Source organism: Drosophila obscura, unplaced genomic scaffold (genome assembly GCF_018151105.1).
Source record: "Drosophila obscura isolate BZ-5 IFL unplaced genomic scaffold, ASM1815110v1 contig_165, whole genome shotgun sequence".
Lineage (NCBI taxonomy): Eukaryota > Metazoa > Arthropoda > Insecta > Diptera > Drosophilidae > Drosophila > Drosophila obscura.
This window is the reverse complement of record NW_024542752.1, coordinates 1,711,643-1,737,154: the sequence shown is the minus strand read 5'-3', so window position 1 is coordinate 1,737,154 and position 25,512 is coordinate 1,711,643. Positions and strand designations below refer to the sequence as shown.

The 25,512-nt window shown below is 42.9% G+C and overlaps 2 protein-coding genes across 8 annotated transcripts in view; both read right to left on the bottom strand.

Annotated features, from left to right (window-relative positions):
- Positions 1 to 25,512, bottom strand: part of LOC111072462 (protein kinase shaggy) — a 59,692-nt gene that overhangs the window by 5,945 nt on the left and 28,235 nt on the right. For 3 of the 7 annotated variants that reach the window (XM_022364361.2, XM_022364363.2, XM_022364359.2), the window contains 7 exons: positions 3,733 to 3,923; positions 3,563 to 3,646; positions 3,181 to 3,234; positions 2,369 to 2,479; positions 2,069 to 2,306; positions 1,805 to 1,998; positions 51 to 240 (listed from right to left, as the gene is read on the bottom strand). In XM_022364361.2, the coding sequence (XP_022220053.2) occupies positions 51 to 240; positions 1,805 to 1,998; positions 2,069 to 2,306; positions 2,369 to 2,479; positions 3,181 to 3,234; positions 3,563 to 3,646; positions 3,733 to 3,923 (1,062 nt within the window). Of the gene's footprint in view, positions 1 to 50; positions 241 to 1,804; positions 1,999 to 2,068; positions 2,307 to 2,368; positions 2,480 to 3,180; positions 3,235 to 3,562; positions 3,647 to 3,732; positions 3,924 to 4,104; positions 4,225 to 5,074; positions 5,942 to 14,323; positions 14,456 to 25,512 lie in introns of those variants that run through there. The other 4 variants (XM_022364354.2, XM_022364358.2, XM_041591993.1 and 1 more) reach the window with 4 other exon arrangements.
- Positions 13,741 to 16,229, bottom strand: LOC121403879 (protein transport protein SEC9-like). The gene is given in 4 exon segments (XM_041591928.1): positions 13,741 to 13,762; positions 14,371 to 15,593; positions 15,595 to 15,876; positions 15,878 to 16,229. Coding segments are annotated over 4 exon segments (1,785 nt in total). The 5' UTR covers positions 16,136 to 16,229.

Here is a 25,512-nt window from a genome sequence, read left to right as displayed (position 1 = left end):
ATGCATTAGAGGGATCTGCATCTGAATTTGGTTCTTGATCTGGATCTTACCGTGATCTGTGAAGTTAAATAGCGGCGGCATGTCGCGGCCATTGGGCAAGGTGTGGTTCCCCTCCATGCGCAGCTCATCGAAGAACGGATGTGCACAGGCCTTGAGCGGTGTGATCCGAGCGCTGGGCGTGTACTCGAGCAGCAGGGACACCAAGTTGATAGCTTCTGTCGGAGTGCGTATACGGAAAACCTGAAGGAGAATGATCGGATTGGATTAGTGATTGTTGGACTATTGATTGGATCGACAAAAGGCGGTAGGTAGATGGCCCAAGGTAAGAAAGAGTCTTGCCTTGAGGCGGGACACAAAACAACAAAACAGAAACAGAACTGGAATCCGCAGAACAGGACAGGACAGAGCAGGGCTGGGCAGTAGCACACACAGACACAATCATCAGAAGAGATCACATTTAGGGAGCTAAAATAGCAGTGGTACAGTGGGTCAGTGGGTCAGTGGTTCTGTGGGCAGTAGGCGGGGGCAAGAAACGAAGAAAATACAAAATACAAATCAAATAAATATTCAATATTTAAATCTAAAATCAGTGCATGAAGCTTGATCCGAAAACTTGAAAGCAATGAAAATGTATTTTCCTATGGCTATGGCTGTCCGTGGGCTATGGTTTGCTGCGGTTGAGTTGGTGCCTACTCTCTTCCTTTAGCTATTAAGTAGTTCAACTCCGCTTTCAAGTACCATTTAGTGTTCTATTTTACAATTTTAATAAATAAGAATAAAGCAAAATAAAAAACTATAGGCTAGATTCTATCTGCTCCTACGGTGCCTGAACTGGATGCTCCTCGAATTTTACCCTGTCTGTACGTCCATTGGAACTGTAACGATATCTTCTAGTCTGTACTTTCTCAGTCTGTCAGTGCTGCTTATAACCGATTGCCAGACGTGCCTTTCTTGGGTTTCTTCTCTTTCAATTTGGTAGCAGTCCACCGCACACAACAGCAACAAAAATTACAAACAATCCTTATTATTATCGTGAATAGAGTCGCTTGCTCGTCATGCACAAAACATGTATTTTTTTTTTTTTTTTTATATTCAGGGGAAAATTGTTCGTAGCATTCGTTTGGCTGGCGTTTGCTGGCTGCGCATCGATACTCTCGTTGCAAAAACACTTTGACAACCTTATAGACAAATAGTGTACGTATATATCTAGAGACGGAACAACGTAAAAAGAAGCCCAGAAATGGTAGAATGATTGGAATATGTACAATATGTAATGCAAATGTTATATGGCATAATTGTATGGTGGCATATCACTGACTGTGCATTCTGGCAATTACGGGTGTCTGGCATTGCGGGCAACATTTGATCATTATGATCTTTGAATTTTAAATTTGCATTTCAATGTTTTGGTTTTGAATTTTGATTTCATTTCGTGGCTTACTCTCAATCGTTGTTTCTGGTTTAGGGCGTTTGGAAATTGGGTACGTTCGAGTAGTGACTGCAACGAGTTTTTATGTACACTTTGATTATATATTTGTGGAAAACACAAACACGCACACACACAGCAGAGATGTGAGAATTAGCTGTCGGGGATCAGCGTCGTCGCTTGAACTGATTTAAAGAAGTGCAGTGCAGGACAATGATCGAAAGCGAGAACCCGAGCAAGAGGACTACAGTAGCAGCACCTCGAGCACCCACGAACGAGGGAGAATTGAAGGGGGAACTGAGATTAAGATGGACAATCAGGTCGGTTCGGTTTGGATCGGATCGGATCTGATCGATTCATCGATATATCGGCACTTACTTTCTGCCATGGATGACTCTTAATTTGTGGGAACTTGAATTCCGTATAGTTTGGATTCATTTCGCGTATTTGTTCTCTTGTCGGTGTGCCCAGGACCTTGATGACCTCGACCAGCTGATCGACACCAGAGTCGCCAGGGAAGATTGGCTGGCCCAGCAGCAGTTCGGCCAGAACGCAGCCGGCACTCCACACATCTACACAAAGAGAGAGAATATACTTGTTAATGTACTTGTTAGGTTTGGAGTAGCTAAATCAGTCACTTACCGATCTTTGTTGTATAATTAATGGCGCCGAATATTAGCTCGGGTGCGCGATAATACCGGGAGCAGATGTACGAGACATTGGGCTCACCGTGTAGCAGCTGCTTGGCGCTGCCAAAGTCACAGAGCTTCAGCACGGCCGTTTCGGGATCGAGCAGTAGATTCTGTGGCTTGATATCACGATGGCAAATGCCCAGCGAATGGATGTAGGCCAAACTTCTAAACAGTTGATACATGTAGAGCTGTACAGGATCAGATCAGTCGATTAGTATTATAATTAATTAACATTAATTCAAATACTTACCCGAATAAAGTTGATTGGTATCGTTTGCTTGGTTTTGGCATATTGGCGAGCCACTTTGTATACGGTTTCTGGTATATATTCGAGGACTAAATTCAAAAATACTTCATCTCGCTGGACATAGACATATATGGATACAAAATATAGAAAATAGATTAGTTCAGTTAATGGCGGCTCATCTTAAATATTTGTCTGCGAGTGTCTGTCTGTGTGGCTGTGTATGAGCGATGGATACATCATGGATATCGATAGCATACACACATACAGAGGGGGTATGGTGGATGGGATGGCATTGTTTATTGGATCGGTTTGGAACTGGATTTGGAGTTGGGTATTGGAAAATGTAGGTTGACCGATGAATTTGCGATTTCGCATGCGTCAAGAAAGGTACAATAGGTACAGTTGGTGACAAAAAACACACACATATGTATCTAGCAGATAGCACATAGCAGAGAGAGTAGCGGAGCAGGGTATAGGGGGGCGGGATAGAGAGAGATACCATGCGGCGTACTCTTCTGTATAAGTTCACTGTACGTTTCTCTTTCTTTTCTTTATAGCATGTATATATATATGAGAGATAGATATAGATAGATAGAGATAGATAGATAAAGAGAGATATACATACATACATACATATATATATATATATATATAGAGAGATGGATGGATTGAGGAGGGATATAGATAGAGATAGATTGACTGATTGATTGATTGATTGATTGATTGATAGATAGAGAATTGTATGACCAGTGGAATGAGATCGAGAGATCAGAGAAAAGGCTCTTTCCAGAATTAGAGATTACGAGAAAAGATACCTGGGGCTTGAGCACACTGGCAAATATACCCAAATCGATGGGAAATTCAGCCAACTTGAGCAAGTTTTTCGGTTTTTGGAATATGAAAATGAAAGAGATTTATATAACACAATTCACAATTTTGTAAGACTTTTAAGATAGATTTTATAGAGCGCTGGCATTATTTTGTTCTTCTTTTTGTTGTTTCTGCATTATTATAATTTTCAAAAATATTTTTTTTTCTTTTTTTTTTTTTGTTGTCAATTTTAGGATTTTTAGCTCTCCCACCCCTTTTTCCACCACCACCCCTCCCCCCTTCTATATAGCCACTAGCCACTTGCACTCAAGGATCTCCAAGGATCTCCAGGAGTAGGAGGATGCGATAAGATACCGCGACACTCACCTTTTCACCACTCGAATAGAAAAAGTACAAAAGCTTTACAATATTACAATGCTCCAGCTTCCGCATTATTTGCAATTCGCGATTCTAACAAAAAAGAACAGAGTAGAAAAATGCATAGAGAGTGATTATTATTATATTAGATCATTGATTTGTGAGATTTGTCTCCTTACCTTAAATCGTCTGTCCTGTAAAACTTTTTTGATTGCCACCAGTTCGCCGGTGTCGCAGAGCTTGGCCTGGAATACCACACCGAAGCTGCCATTGCCGATGACCTTTGTGTCTGTGTAGGAGACCTCTTGTACGCGATCGGTGCCCTGGCCGGGTGTTGCAACAACTGTTGTAATTTTGGAACCATCGCGACCTATTGGAGAGAGAGAGAACAGATAAATATAATGTTAATCATGTTAACTTTATTCGATTATCCCCTAAATAAATATTCCTGTAAATTCCATTTGTGGTTCCTATAATGTGTTCCCATAAAACACACACAAACACACACAAAAATAAAGAGAGTGTGGGAGAGGGAAAGGGAGAGAGAGTACCTGTCGTCTCCCAAGCGCCCTCCAGCTTCTCCTTGCTCTTATCGACCTCCTTTGGAATGGACAATGCGACGCTGTGCTCGGGCCACAAATCATTCAATTTTCCGATCAATTGCTTCATGCCTAATCGCAGGGATCGCAGGATGTATCAGATATGTATATCTAACAGATCAATTTCAAATCAAATAGGAAACACAGGAGAAGCGAAAGCATGCACGTGAAAACATACACAAAACGAGACAGAAGTGGGGGGGAGTTAATTATTTCCACCATTCCAGGGAACATTCATACATATGTCTCACTGTGGCCAAATTACTCTTAAGCGAATGGCCACACTCCACTGGAACAGTGGAAATGAAATACAACGAGTGGGCGAGGGAGAAAGAGAGGAAGTCAATTGCATATGGGAGCTGAGAGTAAGGTTGGGCATGGAAAAGTGAGAGTGAGAGTTAGGGCAGACGAAATTTTTCCAGTAGGATATAGAATAATCCTTATACTTTTACGTCTGGTCAGATCATCGTTACACATACACATACATATGTATGTATGTACGAGTATATATGTACATTGCATGATATGAAGGTTTTCCTTTTGCCTTTGGATTTCGATTTGTATTTGTATTTGAGGTGTGCTGCCTTCTGCCTTCTAGCTGCTGGCTTCTGCCTTCCGATTCTTTTCGTATTTTTTTTCTAATTAATTTTGGCATTAGCGCCAAACTGTCGACGGTGGCAGCTGCTGCATGGCATCTGCCCCCAAGCATTCAGCAGTCAGCCTTTGCATCTGCCTGTGCCGGGCCGAGGATAAAATGAGATGCGACACATTTCAGGTTCAGGTTGTGTGTGGCAGGGATAGCGACAGCGACACAGCGAAATGCAGGAGGGAGCTGTGATGGACTAGGACTAGCACGCAGAGGACTAAGGATAAAGGTTACAGAGTGGCGGGGTTCGGGTGCTGCTGGGGGGTGCTCCTGTACTTGGATCCTTGTACTGCTTGCCACCAACACTGGTCGTGCTGGCGCTGGCCGAGGATGAGCTCTTGGTGCTCTTCTTGAGGGCCGCCAACGACGAGGAGCAGGTGGAAGCCGCCGCAACAGCTGCTGCCGAAAGTGGTTTCTGTTTTTTCTTGCCATTGGCGGCAGCATTGCGCCTCCGTCGCACATCCGACGGTGACGAGGTGGAGGCGGAGGAGGATGCTTCGGTGGAAGAGGAGCACCCCTCCTCCGACTCTGACTCGCCTGACGACGAGGTGGAGCTTGAGGCTGCAGAGGAGGAGTGACTGCTGGAGCTGGAGTTGCTCGAGGAGCTGTTGTCGTCGCTGTCATTCGAATCACTCGAGGAGCGACGCTTCTTGTCCTTCCGCTGGCGCCGCTGCTCGGCCTCGGCAGCTGCCGACGCTGCCGCAGAGCCTTTTGCAGATGCGGCGCCAACAATGGAGCCATTGCCACTCGCACTCCCGCCTCCGCTTCCTCCGCCAGTTGAGGGCCGCCGCTTGATCTTAGCCGCCTTAGCGGGCGGCTTACGGGGCGGCATCGGTGTCCAGGGTCGACTACTGCTGGCTCCCGCCGCCGAGGCTGCTGCTGCTGCTTTCGCCTCGATCTCATCCATCGAAATTGGTATGGAGATGGAGTTCTGTCTGCCCGACGCTGCACCCGAGCTGGTAGCCGTATCAGCGCCCGCACCACCCCCATCCGATTCGCTGGCATCGTTGATCGATGCCGATGATCCTGTCCCAGTGCCCGTCGCTCGCTTCTTTTTTCGCACCACGCGGACCACTTTGCGGACGCGCGGCACCGCCATGGGCACCACCTGTGACCTATCCACCTTGAGACCGAGTAGCAACGCCGCACGACGCTAATACACTGAGCCACTGCTGTTGCTGCTGCTGCTGCCGCTGCTGTTGCTGCTGCTGCTTTGGCCTAGTTTTTCTTGCTTTTCTCGCTTTAGTCACTTGACTTGACCAACTTTTGCACCACCGACACCGACACCACCGCTGTGACCGCTGATCGGTTGACGTTTTCTTTCGCTTTGTTCTGATCAATCGATCAAAAGATACGATCCAATCCGATCGATCTTCAAATAGAAAATGCAAAAAAAAAAAAAATAGAAAATGTGTATAAAAAAAAAAAAAAAAAATAAAGAAACCAGAGAGAGAGACAGAGAGAATAGATACAATTAAATAGCACGAATTCGAATTCGGGTTATTTTCGTTTGAGGCTTTGTTTCACTTTTATCGATCTATATCTGCATATATTTATATTTATAAAATATATATATCGTATCTATCGTTGCGGCTATTATATTGATACGATCTGAACCGTTCTGTTCTGTTCTTTTCTTTTCTGTTATGTTTTTTTTTTCCGTTCCGATCCGATCCGAACCGATCGCTCGAACTTCCGTTGCACAATTGGCCAAAGATCTGCCATATCTCGCTGTCAGTATCTCTCTATATCTCTCTCTATATATTCACGACGAAGCACGACGCTCGGGCAGAGGGGTTCGGTTTTGGGTTCGAATTCGGGTTCGGGTTCGGGCAACCACACACACAAAACGGAATCCCCCCAATTCAAAATAATTCGTTCTGAGTGTTTAAGCTGCGGTACGGTACGGTAAGGCACGGCACGCACCCCAACCCAAGACTTTGTGTGCTCGAACAAAATTGATCATAATTATTTCGACAATTTGTTGCTTGCAAAATTTAATTGCAGCTAAATTGCGAATCTGGGAATGCCAAAAAACGATAAGACAAGGTCGGGGAGGGGAGGATGCGATGCGATGGGTCGGCCAGATAGATAGAAGGATAGGCAGATAGGCAGACAGACAGACAGACAGCGAAGAAAGGCACAAGGCAGAAGATGAACAGCGGCAGTCAGGTGTAGCCAACCATGCGACACAGCAGCCACGCCCCTTTGGCCACCAATCTAGAGAGGAGGCTACTCTGACAGTTCAATGCAAGAATAAGAATAATAAAAAAGAAAGGAAAAAAAAACCAAACATTAGCAAAGAACAAGAGGAAGGATTCAAGTGAAGACGCAGAAGAAGAAGTAGAGAGGGAAAAGCACAGGAAAAAGACTCGGCAGAAGATAAAGCTTTAGAAGGCGAAAAGCAGTAACGTGAGAGAAGCAGTAGAAAAAGCAGTGGGATAAGCAGTAGGATAAGCATAAAATGCTGATGGCAAAGCAGTGAATAGAACAGTATGAAGTATCAGAAATAATCCACCAATCAAATCATTTGAAGCTGTCATCGAGTACAGCGGTGAAAGGAGAAATAGAGAGCAAGCAGTAATTAGGGAAAAGTAAAAGACTCTGCCAAATCGGAGAGCAAATGGAAGAGCAAGAGGCGGAACGGGAAGGGAGGAAATGCAATCAAAGGATACGCAATTTACAAACCAAATTTATTTAATTTTAATGAATCAATTAAGAGGACATAAATCAAATATATATAGATATAGAAACGAACCGATACGAAATGAAACATACGAAACAAATAAGTGAAGAAAAAACCAAAAAGCGAAACCGAAAGCTAAAGCAAAAGGCAGACCAAAAGCAGGCAGATTTAACCCTTGGCATGGCACTGGCATTGTTTTTATATAAATATGTATATGTACATCTGTATGTAGAGGTAGTACAATGCGTTTCACACACAACAGAATCAGAATCAGTACAAATTAAATCCATTCAGATAACGAATGAATTCCAAATTGCAAACAAATGGCATCTATTGTGGTTCGCTCTATCTCCCTCCCTCTCTCGCTCTCGTTATGGAACTCTTTTGCCAATTAAAATAATAAAATCAAAGCTACTCAATTGTACGCGACAGACTCCTAGACATTATCCCCGTGACAGTGTCGAAGTACGCCTCGAATGATCAACGTTCGATAATGAATAATGCATCTACCAGTTAACATCTATATAAAGTACATCCTTAATAGGAGTCCTGCTTCCATCCTGTGGACCATCGCTGATTTATATAGATTTCCATGATATTTCCCTTTCAAAAACATATTCATCGACGACAATTATCGATCCAATCCAACACAATCCCGATGGGAACGTCCAAGCCGTCCAAATGTTGTTGTTAGTTTCCAATGCAGTCTAGTGTTTTGTCATTCAATCAATTAATCAATTGCTTATTCAGGAGTGTAAAGCATTACCAATTTATGCGGCTGAATCAATCAAGTTATCGGAAGCACATACTATATACATATGTATGTACATATACACATGCACATGTGCATGTGTAGAGCGCACAAATATTGTAGGTATGGGTGAGCAAATACTTGGAAATACTCAACGGTGAATGAAACTTTTGGATGCCCTTTCTTATGGGTGGGTAAGTAGCTTCATATACACAGACGAAGAGAAGATATAATCAGCTAATGTGGACACTAGTCTATAAAGCACACAGATAAATCGATAACTTAGAGTTACTCTCTCTCTCTGTCTCTTTCGCTTGCTTTGTCTCTGTCTTCTGTGGATTGCAAAGATCAATTGAAACTGATAATATACTGTGGTAAAGGGTTCCAGTTCCAGGGTTTAGGGTTTCTGGTTGAAGTCAAGTCAGGGAATGGGATGATGAATGGCCGATGGGATCCACACAGTTGGAGCGCTGTCTAAATGGGCAAAGCAATTTGTTGGCTGGCTCCTGCTCGACAGCGTGGACAGAAACTAATCGATATACAAGGCAGTTGGCACCACAGTCGCTGGGTTGGGAATGGCAGAAGCAGCAGCAGCAGAAGCAGCAGAAGGGAGGCAGGAGGAGGCGTGTTTGTGGGGGTGTTGCATGCAAATGGAATGACGCAGCGCAGAAAGTGGTGAATGGAAAGAGAAGATTGGAGAAGGAGGGGATGGGGATGGGTAGATAGAATAGAATAGAAACCGCAGACAAATAAAATGGAAAATAAAAAGACAACAACAACATACGAGACCTTCTTTTTTAGCACCCCTCTGCCTCGTCCACAGGCAGAGGTAGAGTCTTAGATGTGTGTGTGTGTGTGTGTGTGTGGCAGAGTCATCGCATTCGCTTGGACCCCATCCCTTGGAGCCGTTTCAAAAGCAAATTAACTCAACGAAACTGTTTACACGGTCTAAAATTAAACTCGACCACACCCCACCACGCCCACGTGGCTGCTGTCCACCCCATTTTTCATTCGATTTTCCTTGGGAAAATAATGAATGAGTAAATGGTTCGTTAAATGGGTATGTTAACCCTTTAGCAAGACAGCGCAGGGAAGAGAGACATTTTGGGAGGGACTCGACAAAATTTTAGGGCAAAGGATACCAGACGATGCGGGTGTGGGGAAGTAGAAGAAACATTAAGTATGACATATCTCTAGAGTGTTATCTTTCGACGAACATACCCTTGAATGAGCAATATCGTATAACCTCCCCCCCCCCCCCCCCCCCCTTCAAGAGTTATCTTTTTATGTTTGTTTTTTTTTTACTCATTTATTTATCGTTTTTTGTTTTTGTTTTTTGTTTTTCATTTTATTTTGTTGTTGTTGTTGTTCTGTTGGCTGCCATCGCTGGCAGTCGATCAAGAAGCGAGGGACAGACATGAGACGAGACACGCGGGCGAGATCACGAGATGGCCCCACAGAGAGAGAGAGAGAGCGAGAAAGAGAGAGAGTGCAAAATGGCACTTGGCAGGCATCATCCTCAGTCCCATTCCCATGTCTCATCCTCCTCATGCCTGCTGATGCCATTCGCATTCCACTTTTGCGCAACACTTTTTCATTGCATACTTTTAGGTGTGACGGAAATTCAACCATTCGGAAGAGAAGCCACAGAAGTGCGTGCGGAATGACGAAAAATAAACAGAAACAACACATCAAGAAATCGCAACCAGAAACGGTCACACTCACACATCATCCGTTGCCATAGGATTTGCATAGATGTGTGCGTGTGTGTGTGTAAATGGAAGCCATTTGCGCCAAGAGAACAATCGATAAAGTGCAGTAGCAACAGCAGAAGAAAGAGAGAACAAGCGCAGACAGAGAGTTTGCACACTTGGCTCTTTCTCTCTCTTGCTCTCTTGCAAACTTCATTTTGCAGCTGATCAAATACAAGAGAGCGGGAGAGGGAGAAGAGGGGCAGCTGTTGGCAACATTTAAATACTGAACGCAAAGGAAAATACATAATAAATACAATGTAAACCCACAGTGAAATAATTTAAAAAAAAAGAAAGAAAAAAAATCAACAGCTGAGCAAATCAACAGCAGCAACAACATTCGATCCGAACAGTCACAGTGGAGACTGGCTGCTGGTGTACAACAAACAGGCAAGACCCAACGTAGTGACCCAAACGAAACAAAAAATAAATACTTATCAGCCAAGTAATCGGGTCGAGCAAACGTGCTGCGTCATGAACACGACATGTATTTTGTTGCTGTGTTTTCTTTTCTTTTACTATTCTCGGGCATTCCCTTTTGGAAGCATTCGCTTGTGCAGCAACAAAGTACTTTAATTAGATTAAAAAAAAGTACGACTTTAGGCCAAGAAAAGATTGTCCTTCCAATGTAATATAATATCTTTTTCTGAGATGGAAATGTAGGGTGAATATCCAGGTGATCGCAGGGTTACAATATTTGTGATCAAGAATCGTACGTTATCGGCACAATATCGAAGATTATTTCTGCATCCGCAATCAAACGATAAACACAATCGATCCCATGCTATCGAATTTCGCAAAATGATCCTCAATAATATCAGAATATACATACAAGTATCCATATAATATTGTTTATAATTCATGCAGCATATTTACAAAAAATAGAGAGAGGGCGAGCTCTCAATTTTTACATTGCGAACCTGCTACAACAGGTTGCCACAACCTTCTAACGCCACCCCGCCCAATTGCTTCTAAATCTCTTGCCCCATCGGTGGATGAATGAATGGATGGGTGGATGGATGGATGTATGGATGGATGGATGAGTGGCTGCCATTGACACAAATTGATTCAAAAAGCAGCAACAGCTGCCACTAAAGCCAGAGGCAAAAGCAGCAGCAGCAGCAGTCCCGTCTCGTCCCCTCGCCCACTGTGTGTAGTGGCAGTGGGCAGAACAGCTGCCGTTGTCTCTCTTTCTCTTTTTCTCTCTCTGTTGCCATCTCCTGCTGCTGCTGCTATCATCAACCTGCTCCCAACTTGACCTTCTTCCTTCCTGTCCCCCCGAACCCCCAGCAAAGAGTACAAATTGCAAACAGAGGCACAGGGTGGGCAGCAGGTCCAACGGAAGTTGCGGGGGGGCATTAGAGGTAATGCAAAATAAAATGTTTAAAAAGCAAAACAACGCATCGCCCGTACCACACACAAAGATGAGACCGACCGACTGTGACACGCCTCCGTTTTTGGCCCATAGATACAGTGACACTCAGCCAGACTAACACGGCAGGGAGCTCTTCGATCTTCAGACAATCAATGTCCCCATGGGTTGACTTTCTACCCATAAAATCACTGCAGTAGCCTTAGCTAGAGACTGAACATTTTATTAATGGTGGCCCATCCATGAGAGCTTTCACTGTACTATACTTAAATATGTATATATTTTACAGATGGGGAATACATATATGTATGTATGTATATATACGTATATTCCAATTGTATGTATGTTTTGTTGGGCTTTGATATTTTTGGAAAAGTTTTTTTTTTCGCTTTGTCATTCATTTTATGAGATGAGCGCGTGATTATCGCCCCACAAAAACAAAAACAACAACAACAACAATCTTCTCTTCCTTTCTCCTGATACGAGAGTACCATATATACATATACATATGCATATATGAACACATATATTTATGTGTGTACATTTAATCATTGCCTGGCCTGTGGGTGATATAGCGCGTGCTTGCCGCATTTTTTTCTTCTCCCCCTGACATATTGCTGCTGCTGTTTCTGTGTCCGAAGATCATGCAGACAGAAGCCACAAGATTATGCAGCAGCGGCAGTCAGCATGGAAGGGAAAATCCTCAAAAGATTCGTTTTCATGTCTCGAATTTGTCCGTTCGCTTATGAGAAATTTTTACAATGCATTAAAGTGAAATTTGTAATATCTAATGGGGTAAGGGTATAGGCCTGACGTTGCAGCCGACAAAAAAAAGCCATTGGACCAGAGATAAATCTATGGCTGAAACAGCATATAAATGTAACACCTTAAACAACGGAAGCCTAAGCCTAAGCCCTACCAATTAAGCAGAAACTGAAATATTAGCTGAAACCGGAGCCAAGCAAAGCTCTTATCAGTAGACATCAGATGCAAATCACTTAAATGTAAGTATGTATGACTGTATGGGAGATGAACGCAAAACGCAAAACCTGTCACTGGCATAATTGAACGGATCATCATTATGGATGTATGGAAATCTTTTGCAGCTGTTTTACATCCATAAGTTAGAGTACAGAAATATGAAGAGAAGCTTGAGCAAAGCAATGGCGTTTTAGTTGATTAACGAGAATGTCATAGTACAGATTCAAGTGGCTTAAAGTCGAGTGGAGCTTACGCTTTTGAAGATCTTCCCTAGGCAGACTATGTATATATACATATGTATGATTCAAATCTTTATGTATATTTTAATCCACATAATGTGGTAACGTAACAACAATAGCTGGCATAAATCATCAATACTGTCTGTCTGTCGTCGTCCCTCGCCCTGGTCACACCACAAGCCCAAGGCACAACAGGGTACGGTCTGGGTCTTATCAAAATTATATACGAACGTGTATAATTATGGCCTGTTATAGAGCAGAAAGGCAAGGGAAAATCTGCTTTCCCTTATCAGTGTGTTGTCTTGCTTTCAAGATTTTTCATTTATTACACATTTTACGACATGCACAAGAAGATTCTCTGCTCTCTCATTCTCTAGCCAAGGAAGGGAAGGAGGCAGCGGATGTGCGGCATGGGACAATATTATACCACATATGTACATAAGTATGTGTAAGTATATCCCTGAACATTTCCGCCTTTTAATATTATTTTCTTTATTGTGTTTTATCGCAATTCCCAGAGCAAAGAGCCAGAAGAAAAAACAAGAGATTTTCCCTATCAAGAAAAATACATTCGTTCATTGAACTTTTCCCGGTTTCTCCGAGAGATTTCTATGTCTACATATGCATATGTATGCACATAAATATATTCCAATTAATATTGCTTAAAAAATAACAAAGTAAACTTTGTGTATGAACGAATTGTGTGCGACACAGACAGTTTGTCACGTTTCAAAACTGATCATCAAACAGTGTCTACACACGCAAAACAATAACAATAAATGTATACCCAAGAAGAAATGATCAAATGATGCCTCCTACAGAATGTTGGAAATGTTTCGCGACACTCGATATTAGAGGACATCGTATCAGTGATCAGTGATCACTGATCAGGCATAATCTTTGTTAGTTCTGTTGATACTCATAAATGTATTATTTTTATTGGTATTTTGGCTTTGCCCATGTTAAATCTGCTCTCCATTATCTCTGCTTGTTCTTACCGATGCTGATAAATGTATCAACAAATCGAATCGCACTATTTTTACGTTCCTTTTCCGCTGATGCATCGATAGCTGATAGCTGAACGCTATCGAAAATCGTAGGAAATCTATTCTCGATCTCCTGATCTAACCGAAATTGATTGTCGGAACAGCCCCAAATCTCTCTAGGTGTAGCCAAAAACAGCTCTGTTCGTTCACTTAACCATTATCTACATAAATGCTTATTTTTGCTGGCATCTGTGATGATCAAGCAGCGTATGAGCATATATATTTTTGCTTATCGAATCTGAATACGATGAGCTGGAAATTACACTTAATTTACAAATTTTGTTTTCTTGCTGCGTTTTCTTCTTATCAGTTTCGTTTTCTTCTTATCATCTGAAATTTTCCATGGCAATACTTATCTATTAACTCCAACTCTCCCTCCCACCCTGTCCTCTCACTGTGTGTGAGTGTGTGTGTGTGTTTGTGTGTGTTTCTAAACAGTCTTACCGATAGTTAGATAACCTTTGGAATTTTCCAATGGATTTTTTGCCCTTTAAAATGATTCAAACACTTACCTAGAAAGAGAGAGAGCGAGAGAGAGAAATGAGAATTGATTAGTGGAGGTGCAACAGCAATTTGATACGAGTTCTAAAATATGTATGTAATATGTATAGAGGGTAAACATATGTAATGCAGCGAAAGTCTGGGGGGTAAGGGGTGGGTGTCTGGATTCAATTCGATTCAATGTGTGGGAAAAATTACCTAAAATATTCTTGAACTTTTGAACCACTTTGGTCCAGCTAACGCACGACTGCGTTCTGGATATCTTTGTGACAGTCTTAACATTTTCATCGAGGCTATCGCCATCGAAAGCGGGCTCGGCCCCCTGCTCGATATCCTCCTCCTCGTCCTGACCCACTTCGTGGCCATCCCCATTGGCGTGGGTGTGACGGTGGGGTTGGTGGCGGGTGTTGTTGCTAGCATCGTAGAGGTTGTTGCCTTGGCTGTGGCTGCGGCCGCGCAATTTAACCACATCCAGTTGTAGCTCCTCGTCATCGTCAACGGCCACCCCGATCTGGACATCGTCGTCATCGAGATGCGAATGATGTTGATTGGGATCGGAGCTATGCTTGTGGATCGTTCCGGTTGCTGTTCCATGGCTATTGGACATGGCTATTGTATCACAGTGTTCTTTGGTGGTGTCCATCCCGCTGGCCGCCAGATTGGAGGCCACCGTGGTGTTGCGCTTCTTGCGCTGATCCTCGCGCTCCCGCTTGAGGAGGGCCTTCTGCTGTTTGGCCAGAAGCTGCTTCTGCTTCCGTGCGAACTTCTCGCGCAGCTTGGGGCTGCCGAACTCGTCCAGATAGTACATGGTGTCCTGCAGCCCGTCCTTGCGATTGATCAGCCTCGCATCGATGTGCGGATCCTCGCTGATCTTCATCAGCGGAAAGTAGATGTGGCCATCGGTGGCAAGGCTCTTGATGTCCCGCCTCTTGGCTGCCGCCGCCGCCACCGTGAGGGGTGCCTTGTCGAGGGGCAATGGCTGATCCAGTTGATCCGTCTCGTTGCTGTTCCTGCCACTCCCACTGCCACTGCCGCCCATGTTGATTACTATCCCAGACTGTGTGTCGGATTGGGTGTCCGCCTCCTCGGGATCTTCTCCATCCACATCATCCACAGCCACACCATCGTCCTCCTCCTCCTCATCGTTCTCCACTAAGTGCAGATCATCATCATCATCGTCGTCATCATCATCACAGATATCCACCTCATCGATGCGATCCTCCACATCGAATCCCTGGGTGCCGGTACTATTGGTGCTCTTGTACTTGATCCGGCGCAGGGCATTGCCTCCTCCTGCTCCTCCCATGGTCGCTCCTCCGCCCACGCTGCTCAGCTCCAGGGCTGAGGCTGCGCGCATGCGTCCGCCCGGCGGATCGGATGCATTTGTGCATCCACCGCCGGAGCTGCCCAGCGATTCACTGCTGCTTGTCGACTGCCCGCTCACGCCCTCGCCTCCAGCTGCCGACGAGACTTCCCACTCCACCTCCGCCGACAGGCGCTCCTGGTCGTGGCCGTGCTCCTGCTCCAGCTCCTCCTCCAGTGCCTCCCACATGCTCGATGCCACTGTCCTGACTGAGCAACTGGCGACGCTTCTGCCACTTGGGTTGCGCTCCGTGTATGCTCAGGGAACCGCTGCTGCTGCGCACTGGCGGCAACTGCTGCAGCAGCGTCTGCTGGGAGGCGCTCGAGACGATCACACCGCTGTCTGCCGATCCTGTCGAGGTCTGCGATGAGAATCGCTCGCTTAAGGGGTATCTTAATGGGGATGGATTTCTGGTTTTGGTTCGGATTGTTGTTGTTGTTGTTGTTGCTGCTGCTGTTGCTGCTGCTTCGACTGCTGCTTCGGCTGCTGCTGCTGTGGTTGTTGTTGTTGTTGCTGTTGGTGTTGCTGCAGCTGCTGCTTCTGTTGGCGGACAGATGATCAGCGGTGGACAGGTGGACAGCGGGCGGCTGCTGCTGCTGCGGCTGGGCGGACGGCGCTGCTGCTGCTTCTATGGTTGTTGTTGCCATCAGGTTTTGGGGCTCTATCCAGGCCTATGTCCTATTTTTCCTTCTAAGGGTTAAAGTCTTTCCGTTGATTTTGGATTTGTTTTGTTTGATTGTTTGATTTGTTTTGACTTTTGTTTATGTCTCTTTTCTGTCACTTGTTCTGTTTTCTTTTTGTAATTTCTCACTCAGAGTCACATTGCCTGGAGAATCGTTCCAAAATAAATTCAAATTATAGAACAAAATTGCAATTACAAAAACAAAATATACAATTTTTGTACTATTTTTGTTGTTGTTGTTTTTGTTGCTGCTGTTGTTTTATTTTTGTGTGTGTGCACTTTTCCTTTTTTAGTTTTCTGTTTTTCGTTTGGGTTTATTTTTATTTAATTTATTATTCTTGTTTCTTTTTTCTGTTTTTGTTTAGCATTTTCTGGCTCTTTCTTTTGGCTATTTATAGCGCCTCATTTTTTTGACACACAGAAAACAATACAAAAAAAACAAAAAAAAAATCAACCAAATAACAAAAACACTTTAAATTTAAACACAGCAAAAAAAAAGGCATAGAGAGAATATGCGGAGATTCTTCGAGGGTCGGAGACTTTTCTTCTGCACACAAACTTCTTATCGAACTGTTTATCGAGCTGCTTAGCTTATCGTGATTCTGTAAAACTGTTTGGCCTACTGCTTATCCACCTGCTTATTGAACTGCTTTAGCTACTCCTTTAATGTTACCGCTTTATTTTCTACTGCTTCTTCTATTCCTTATTCTTTCTCGACTTGTTCTCTTTCTTGCTTCGTTTTGTTCTGCTTTTACTGTAAACCGCCTGAAAGCGCGCAAAAGCAACATGTGCTCTGGTGAGGTCGCCCGCGAAATGAAACTGAAACAGCAACACCAGAGCACCAGAACCCTAGAGCCAGAGGCAGTGCCAGCGGCAGAGCAGAGCAGAGCGCGCGGTGCTGGTGCGGTGTTGGTGCGGTGCTGCTGCTGTCGGGGGGAGACTCAAATTCCAAATTATTATCGCTGACGCACGCACACATACACACACAGCCAGCGGCACTAAAACAACAAAAAGCACAGCCAGAGAGCGAGAGAGAGAGAGCAAAAGAGAGCCAGTGACAGAGAGCGAAAGTTAGCTGTTGTTGTGCGTCGATGCCTTTGTGTGCCCCTGTCGAGTGGGGAACGTTTGGAATTGAATCATCAATGCTAGAGCGGAACGTTTGGACCGCGAACCACCTGCCAGCCGGTCGCCAGAGCAGGCAATTTTTGAATGAAAGATATACCACTGCTGCTGCTTCTGTTGCAATGTTTTGGCAACCAGCAAAAGAACATGAGGGACTGTGTGCTCATCAACAGAAGCCACCAAACCCTTCCCCAAATCTCCACTCCACTCCCATAATCTTATCAGCGTTCCCACCCAAAAAAAATGTTACTTTTTATCAGCTTTAAAATACCATTGGATTTTATTTATTTATGCATATTCTCCAAGTCGCTTTATGGTATTGTTTTTCAGACTGCTATTATAATTTACAATTGCCGTCACATACGAAAAGCGCTGAAGGGGGGCAGGGGAGATGATGGTAGGGGTAAGGTGTTAAATCTAACAAGAAAACACAGGTAATAACACTCTAAGCTAAAGATTTCTTTCGACTATGGGATTACCTCTATGCAGACGGTGGGCAGAAAAATGGAATTAAGATAAAAGTAAAGGAGATAAAATTAATGCACCGAAAAGTCGTGGGTGGTGGGTGGTGGCTCTTCCATATCAGATTAATGTGAGTGGATTTAAGGCATCATTGATGCTTGTCTCGCGCCGTCTCCCCTGGGCTTATTTGATGCATCCCCTTGACACGAGTACAATAAGTTATGTACATATGGACGTATCAACATTTAGTGCAGAAGATTTACCGTATTTAACTGCTTGATAAACATCTGATCTAAAAGTAGAGTGAAAGCTGTTTGATGTCAAATCAGCTGATCAGCTGTGTTGCTCCCAATTAATGTGGGTACTCACTACCCCATAGTTTACCATCCATCCAATAAAATCAATGACTCAGTGAAATGTTAAAGAATTTGTCACATGGATGGCTATTGTATCCCCTCAAGGGCAAAAGAACCCAGCAAGCAGCTTTCTTGTATGCCTGACGACCAATCGAATGCACACATTCCATACAGGACAAAGGAAAATGAGAGTGGTTGGATGGAAAGAGCTGGGAGGATTGGTTTGGGTTGGCGACGCATTAGCGCAAATTAGAGGGAGTGTCGAAAGCAAACCAAATGAAACTTAAACGACCAGACCACAGTGCGTTTCCATAGAAAGAACACAAGAATCGGGTAGTAGGAAGGAGGAACGAGGGAATGAGGACGGTAAACAGTGAGACCAGAGGCACTGCGCAATAGACCAGAGACACAAACAACACCAACCAACAACCAACCGACTTACCAACCGAGTGGATGGATTATTATTGCATGAGCCGCGGTGTACGGTTTCAGGTTGAAAGCGGTTGTGCCCAGACGACGACACAAGTGTCCAAATGAACGGGCGGGGGGTGCATAACGTGGGGGTTGGGGGTCTTAGGTCAGTTTGTTAGTTTAGATGGTTAGGTCATGCAATGGGGAGAACAAAGAAAAAACCCCAACCCCCAGAACGTAACGATTGGTCAAACAAATGAAGGTACGAAGAAACCTCCTAAAAGGAGCAGGAGCAGGAGCCGGAGCAGCACATGCTATCCCCCTAATATCCCCCCCAGAAGAACCCACCTTTAGGGCTGGGCTGTTCGGTTTCTTACAGCATTTGGAATTAAACACAAAGTGTTAAAGGTCAAAGGCCCCAAACAAGTTGCTTAATTTAGAAACTAATTATATGGCTACTACTCGTTACATGGGGAGAATCGTTAGTTCCCAATAATCGTATATTACTTTTTTGTTTTCAAGGGTTTTATATTTGGAATTTTATTTTAGTTCCCCGGGCAAGAGTAGTATGAATATTCATTGGGAAAAACCTCCCTCCTTGTCGTGCCCCTCCCCACTTAAAAGTCACTTTTCCAACTGAAATGTTGACAAGTTTTTGCCCCTCGTTAAACTTTCCAGAAACTTTCTTTGGCTTAAACCATTTGACTTTGACTTTCTCCGCACGACTGACATTTACATTTACCTTCAACCTGCTGCAGTGGCAACCCATCAAAGCCCCCATTCCACTCCATCATAATTTGTTTTCATTTCGATCGACTTGACATTGGAACTTAGAACACACTGAAGACTAAAGGAACCTACCCCCGTCTGTATATACTTCCCTTTTATTATTATTATTATTTGTCGAATGAAAATTTCACTCGGCGCCAGACTGGAGACTTGCACTGCGCCACGTGCCTCCCAATGGGGGTGTGTGTGTGTGTAGGGGGGGGTCGTAGGGAAGGATGGATGGAAATCGAGTCAACTTCAATTTGAATATCAAATGAGTTGTAGGGGGGCGATTGGGGGGGGGGGTTGAGCTTTCGCCTTGGGATTGCGGTTCTTTCTTCTGTTAGTTTTCTGTTGCTCTGGCACCTGGCACCTGGGGACCTTTCTATGGGCTTGAACTTGCATGTCGATAATTCCCTGGCAATTATAGTTGTTGTTTCTGCTGTTGTTTTGCGGTATTAACGGTATAATTGCTCAAAGACACGGGCCAGTCAGCGACGAAACGAAGACCAAGACACAGTTCATATGTGTATATGTGTGTGTGTGTGTGTTCCACCACCCCAAAAGACGCAGTGAGCGTCGCAGAGATATAGTTTCACCATAATCCCACTCATTCCGCTCCCTTATTTGTTTTGTGTGTGTTTTTTGTTTTGGGGTCTAGGCCGATCCCACTAAAACGAAAATACGACTGAAAATAAAAATAAAATGCGTTGCACAGAGCGACAGGGGAGAGAGAGAGAGAGAGCCAACAGAAGATCGAAAGATCGAACACCAAAGAAAAATCACATAAGTTCAATATGACAATGTTTCAATTCCCAATTTGTCCCACCGCCGCCTGCCTGGCAACGTCATATGCTGCACAGAATTGGAACATTTTACAATCATGTGAAAGTGAAAGTAAAGGAAAAAGAGGGAAAGAACAGAGAGAACGAAACAGAAGCAGAAACAAAGCAGAACAAAAGGATTATGAAAGAATGCAGAAAACAAGAGAATATATATTTGCATTTCATTAATACAAAAAAAAAAAAGAAAAAAAAAAATGAGACAAAGAAAGAAAGGAAATTGTAAACAAGGCGGGAGGGGCTGTCACTGTCGGTTGTGGGCTGTGGCGCCGCAGGAGATTAGTGTGTGGCGTCAATCATTTACACAAAAAGAAAAACTTGAAAAGAAACTAATAATGCTATGCCCTGTGGGTGAACAAGTATACCGATACGATACCCAATTTCATTTATCAGACATTTTTTATAGGATATAGGAGGAATAAGTTGTTGGCCAAGCGACATTAGCAGAGCAGTTGGAATGACTGGCATTGGAACAAGATGATTACCCTTTGTTACCGTTATCGCACGTATCGCACCACAGCTGCTAATGACCGACGACCGGCGGCAATCAATAATTATATTTAGAGCTGGCCAAAGCAATTAACCCAGACAGACCGGACGCCACAGCACCCACCACTATGAGGGAATGCCATCGATCCACAATCGAACGATCAACGATCAACCACCCCGCAGCGAGCATATGACATTTGGCTCCGATAACAAACAGCTGCACCAAATAACCGATAGCGATAAACCAACGAAAACTGGTTAAATAACGAAACAGTAAAGATGAATCGGCATCCAAGGAGACTCCTCTTCTCAGATGGGACAAAGTAAGACAAGCCATCTATCATGCCCAGACTTTTCTAAGATCACACAGGAGATTACAGCGCATTATCAGAGGCTTAAGCCGGCTTTTATCAACAAAATGTGTTTCAAGTGGGATACCCTATCAAATGTTGATGTTTCTTCAATGAAGACAGTGATTTTACTCCTAGCAATCGATCGAAATCGGAATTAAACAAATATGAATAAAACAAGACTGACATTTGTTCAACGTTCTCCTCTCTCTCTGATTAGTGGGTATTCTATAGTCAAAACCCATTGAAAAATACTAATGACAAAAAAAGAATGGTATAAGCAAATGTCCATACTTTGTACACATCCATAGTTAAATATATGCACATTTTCCAGGAGAATCGAATAAAGAAACAATGCGAACAATAAGTATTCACCCCACAAAGCAAGACACAAGACAAGCCACAAACGGGGGCAAGCAATGGGGGTGGGTTCAGGTTATCATTTTCATCAAGCAAAATTTGAGTGACAGAGAAAAACATATAGACATAGATCTGGTTAATTGAAATAAAATACATATGAAGGTGTTGCGTTTTGCTCTATCAATCGATCATCAAAGGGTATAACAGGAGGCAGTGAGAAAGTCAACTGCGTCTTAGGCGGATTCGATTAGCGATAATTTATAGTAAATATAAACAAATAAAGTGATATATAAATTAAAATAATATATACACATGTGCATAGCCATGTATGTGAATGTGTGCATGCATCCGACTTTGGAATGTGTTTTTATATTATTAGAACAGTAATTACATATATGTTAATTACTTAACCCACTTGGAATGGATTGGAATGGGATGGGATGAAAACATCGTGACAGCCAAAGCAGCAGCAGCTACCGATAGAAAGATTGAGCGAGAGAGAGACAGACAGACACGACAGTAAGAGGGAGAGTTATCGATAGACTTTGACTTTTGGAATCTGTAAGTAATCAATTCTGACAATCGATTCTCTTTCATGCAACCAAACAGCCCAATGTCAGAATAGAGTAGAATATTCACAGTGTAAAAATTATTGAATTAATGTGGAATATGTAGGTGAAGTATGTATTTTTCTCCTGAACTCTCTAATACACTGCAAGTGAAATCTACTCAAGAATGGTTACAAATGCAATTTTGAGAATAAAATAAAATTCACTTGAAATCGAATTGAGTGCAATTAGTTTGCTATTGAGAGACATTCACAGGAGTGTGTATGAATAATGGCATTCATGCATTCATTTAGCACATAAAAAACCATCCAAGCTGTGAACGTATTCATGCTTTTGTTTTTGTTTACTCATTTTTTACCGGTAGCAAGGCTGCACGAAAGCGTAATAAAACTTAAATCGAGGGAAGTTCCGAATGCACTTCATGCAGTCAGCGGCTCTATTGAATGTCAAGTTATTGCAAAATCCCCGGTCCAACAATCGTCCATCCACTAATCGTCGGTCGAGTGGCCTTGAACGTTTGAGTGAAAGTGCGCAGTGGGAGTGGGAGTGAGTGTGGGGGAGTGGCACACGCCTGGCTACTGAAACAGCACCCAGCACCACATCAGACCACACCACACCACACAATCGCACGTGCAATATAACACGAGCCTCAATCCCGAGAGTCCATTGCGAGTCGCAATCTTATCATTCCGCAAATTGCCTAATTAATCAAAAATAATAATACGAAACGCTTAGCCATATGCATACATACATCAATGTATGTATATATGTATATATATATATCTATATATATTGTCGTACAATCAGATGAGAGAGAAGTATGGGGGCTTAAGTAATTTTCCCTGCTTTGATGCGGAATGGAATGGGTTGGAACACTATAACGATTATTGAAACACGTCCGTAACCGCAACGGGATCGTGCAGCGGCGTATCTATATGGCCCCCATTTAATGCATATATACGTACATACATATTGCCATACATATGTATGTGTATATAGACGATTAAATAGAGTTGATAAGCAGCTCCAAAACCCCTTCCTCCTTCCTGCTGTGACTGTTTTGCCTGTGCCTGTGGAGAGGGGCTCTACTTGTTTTTCCACTGCTTCAGCTGCTGTTGTTGCTACTGCTGCTGTTGCACTTAATATTATCATAATTATTAATATGTATGTCCATATCATTTCGCACGATTGCCAAAGAACGTCATGAACAAATTACAGCAAAATAACAAACAAACAAATACGACACAAAGTTATTGCTCAATGCAAAAACAATAACAGAACAAAATCAACAATTTACATTTGATAAGAATTATAAAATCAAAGTTGATTTATATTCCTATACACTTTCAGGGTGAGACACAGAGAGACAGAAAGTGGATCACGATATCTGTCATTTATTAAAAATGAGATGCTTTTAGCCATCGATCTTTCCATTCGTTAATATGTTGCCTTGGAATTTATCTTGTATCTCAGAACTACATATTTAAATATCTATCACTCTATTATTATTATTAATTATTATTAGAAGGGCATATCCGTTTTCTTTGTTTAGTTTAGGCGTAGGTAAATTTATGGAAAATCTATTCAGGCCATGCAATAAACACAGCTACGAAAACAACAAGGAAAATCCAAACAAAATTTACATTTACGCACAAACAAAATGAATCATAAAAGTGCAAGCGAAAGGTGCAAAAGACAAACAGTTGAAAACTGCAATAAAACCCGATTTTTAATTAATTCATTATGTAGTATTCAGGGGCTACCCCTACCCAACGTACATAAATGATTAAAAATCAGAATCTGGATTGGATCTGAAGAAATACATACACCGCATGTATCCTCAGCCTTTAATTTTAGTAGAAACAATTCCAATCCGTTTATGCACAAGGTATTTAAGGTAAAGATGAGAAGAAAAGGGAACTCTAAAGAGATGCTTCACACACACACAGACGGAGGGCTTCCCCCGATTACTCATAATCATCGAAAATGCAATGTCTTCTGGGTCTGTCTGGTGTCTGCTTAAAACTGAAACTCACTCAATGGAGTGGCATCAATGGGTGTGCGCTTGTGGTTCACCAGCTGCGTTCCACTTACATTCTGTATTTGGCATTGGCCTTAGTCATTGTCTCTTTTGTCTGTATCGGTGGGTTTTTTGAGAGTGATTAAGAGTGATTTTTATGACTAAATGTAGACTTTCAAGCACTAAAAATACCATCGCTTGTCCCCCAAAAAAATTCAGTAAGTCAAATAATGAAAAAGAAAACATAACAAAATTAAACAAAAAAAAAAAACAAATATTATTTAACTACAGTCTTGCCTTGCCTCGTCTCCTCCCATCAAAGTGTTGAATGTTGTACGCAAAACAATTTATTAATTGCATCAGCCAATTTGCTCGAGAGAAAGAGAGGCAGGCAGGCGGCAGCACTTCTCTGCTCATTAGGGGCCATGCCAAGCAAATGATTTTTAATCTGTTTAAATTCATATTTCTTGTTGAAATAATGATGCAAGAGCAAAACTTGTAGAATCATCTGTGGCAAGGTGTTTTCAGAGGCGTTTTTCTTACAAAAATCGAATTAAAAAAACAACATTACTTGAAGTACCCCAATGGTGTTCTCTCCTCTCTCTTTCCCGCTAATAAATTTAATGAAAAAGTGAAAATTGATTTGATTTCCAATTAAAACCTTTTTTATACTTCCACAAATTACGCATAATCATCCACACATCTTTCTCTCTTTCTCCCCACTAGCTGTGACTCTGACTCTTCTCTCTGTCTCTATCGCTCTGCATAACTTTAGTAGTTTATTTATAGTTGAGAGCCACAGCCATGTGTCATCATCGCAGAGCAGCCAAAAAGAAAAAAAAAAATATAACTAAAACAAATGCCGACAAATGCTCTCACGCAAGAAAAAGAGCAAGAGAGAGAGAGAGAAAGGAGGGGGCTGGGCTGGTCTGGTCTGGGTGTTGAAATGCGTGCGCCCCCAGTATCACAGTTCCCACGCACATCCGCTCTTTGGCGCTTTGCTCTCTCCCTTTCTCTCTCTCACTAGCATTCTAGCACTGAAGAGCACAGAGAGAGAGAGAGAAGAGGCATAGTGACGCAATGGCGACGTTTACGTCAGCCAGCCAGCCAGCCAGCCTGTGCGTTTCTTTTATTTTCTTTCCCTTTCTTTTTGTGTGTTGTGTTTCCTTTCTCTCTTCCCCCAAAAGTTTTGTTTGTGTATTTCTTTTTCTTAGCTTTTGTCATGCCAAAAAGTAAGAAACAGAGTCTCAGAACGTCAGAGCAGAACATCGCCCACTCCTCATACAGCATGGAACCCCGCCGTTATAAAGGTTACATCACAGACACAAGGATGGATGGATGTTTGATGGTGTAATAAGGTTGCTTGCTGGTTAGGTGTGCTATAAGATTAAGGATTTCATTTAATTCTGTGTGTGTTTGTGTGTTTCTTCTGATTATTGGATTTTGTTGCAATAATTCTTTTCAAATTAAGTTTAATATGGGTTTCTAAAGGCTTTTTCGTGGGGTCATAAAACATACTATAGATGTGTGCCAAAGCCATGTGGAATTTAGAATTTTAAAATAATATCCCATCCCATTCCAACAACACAAGCA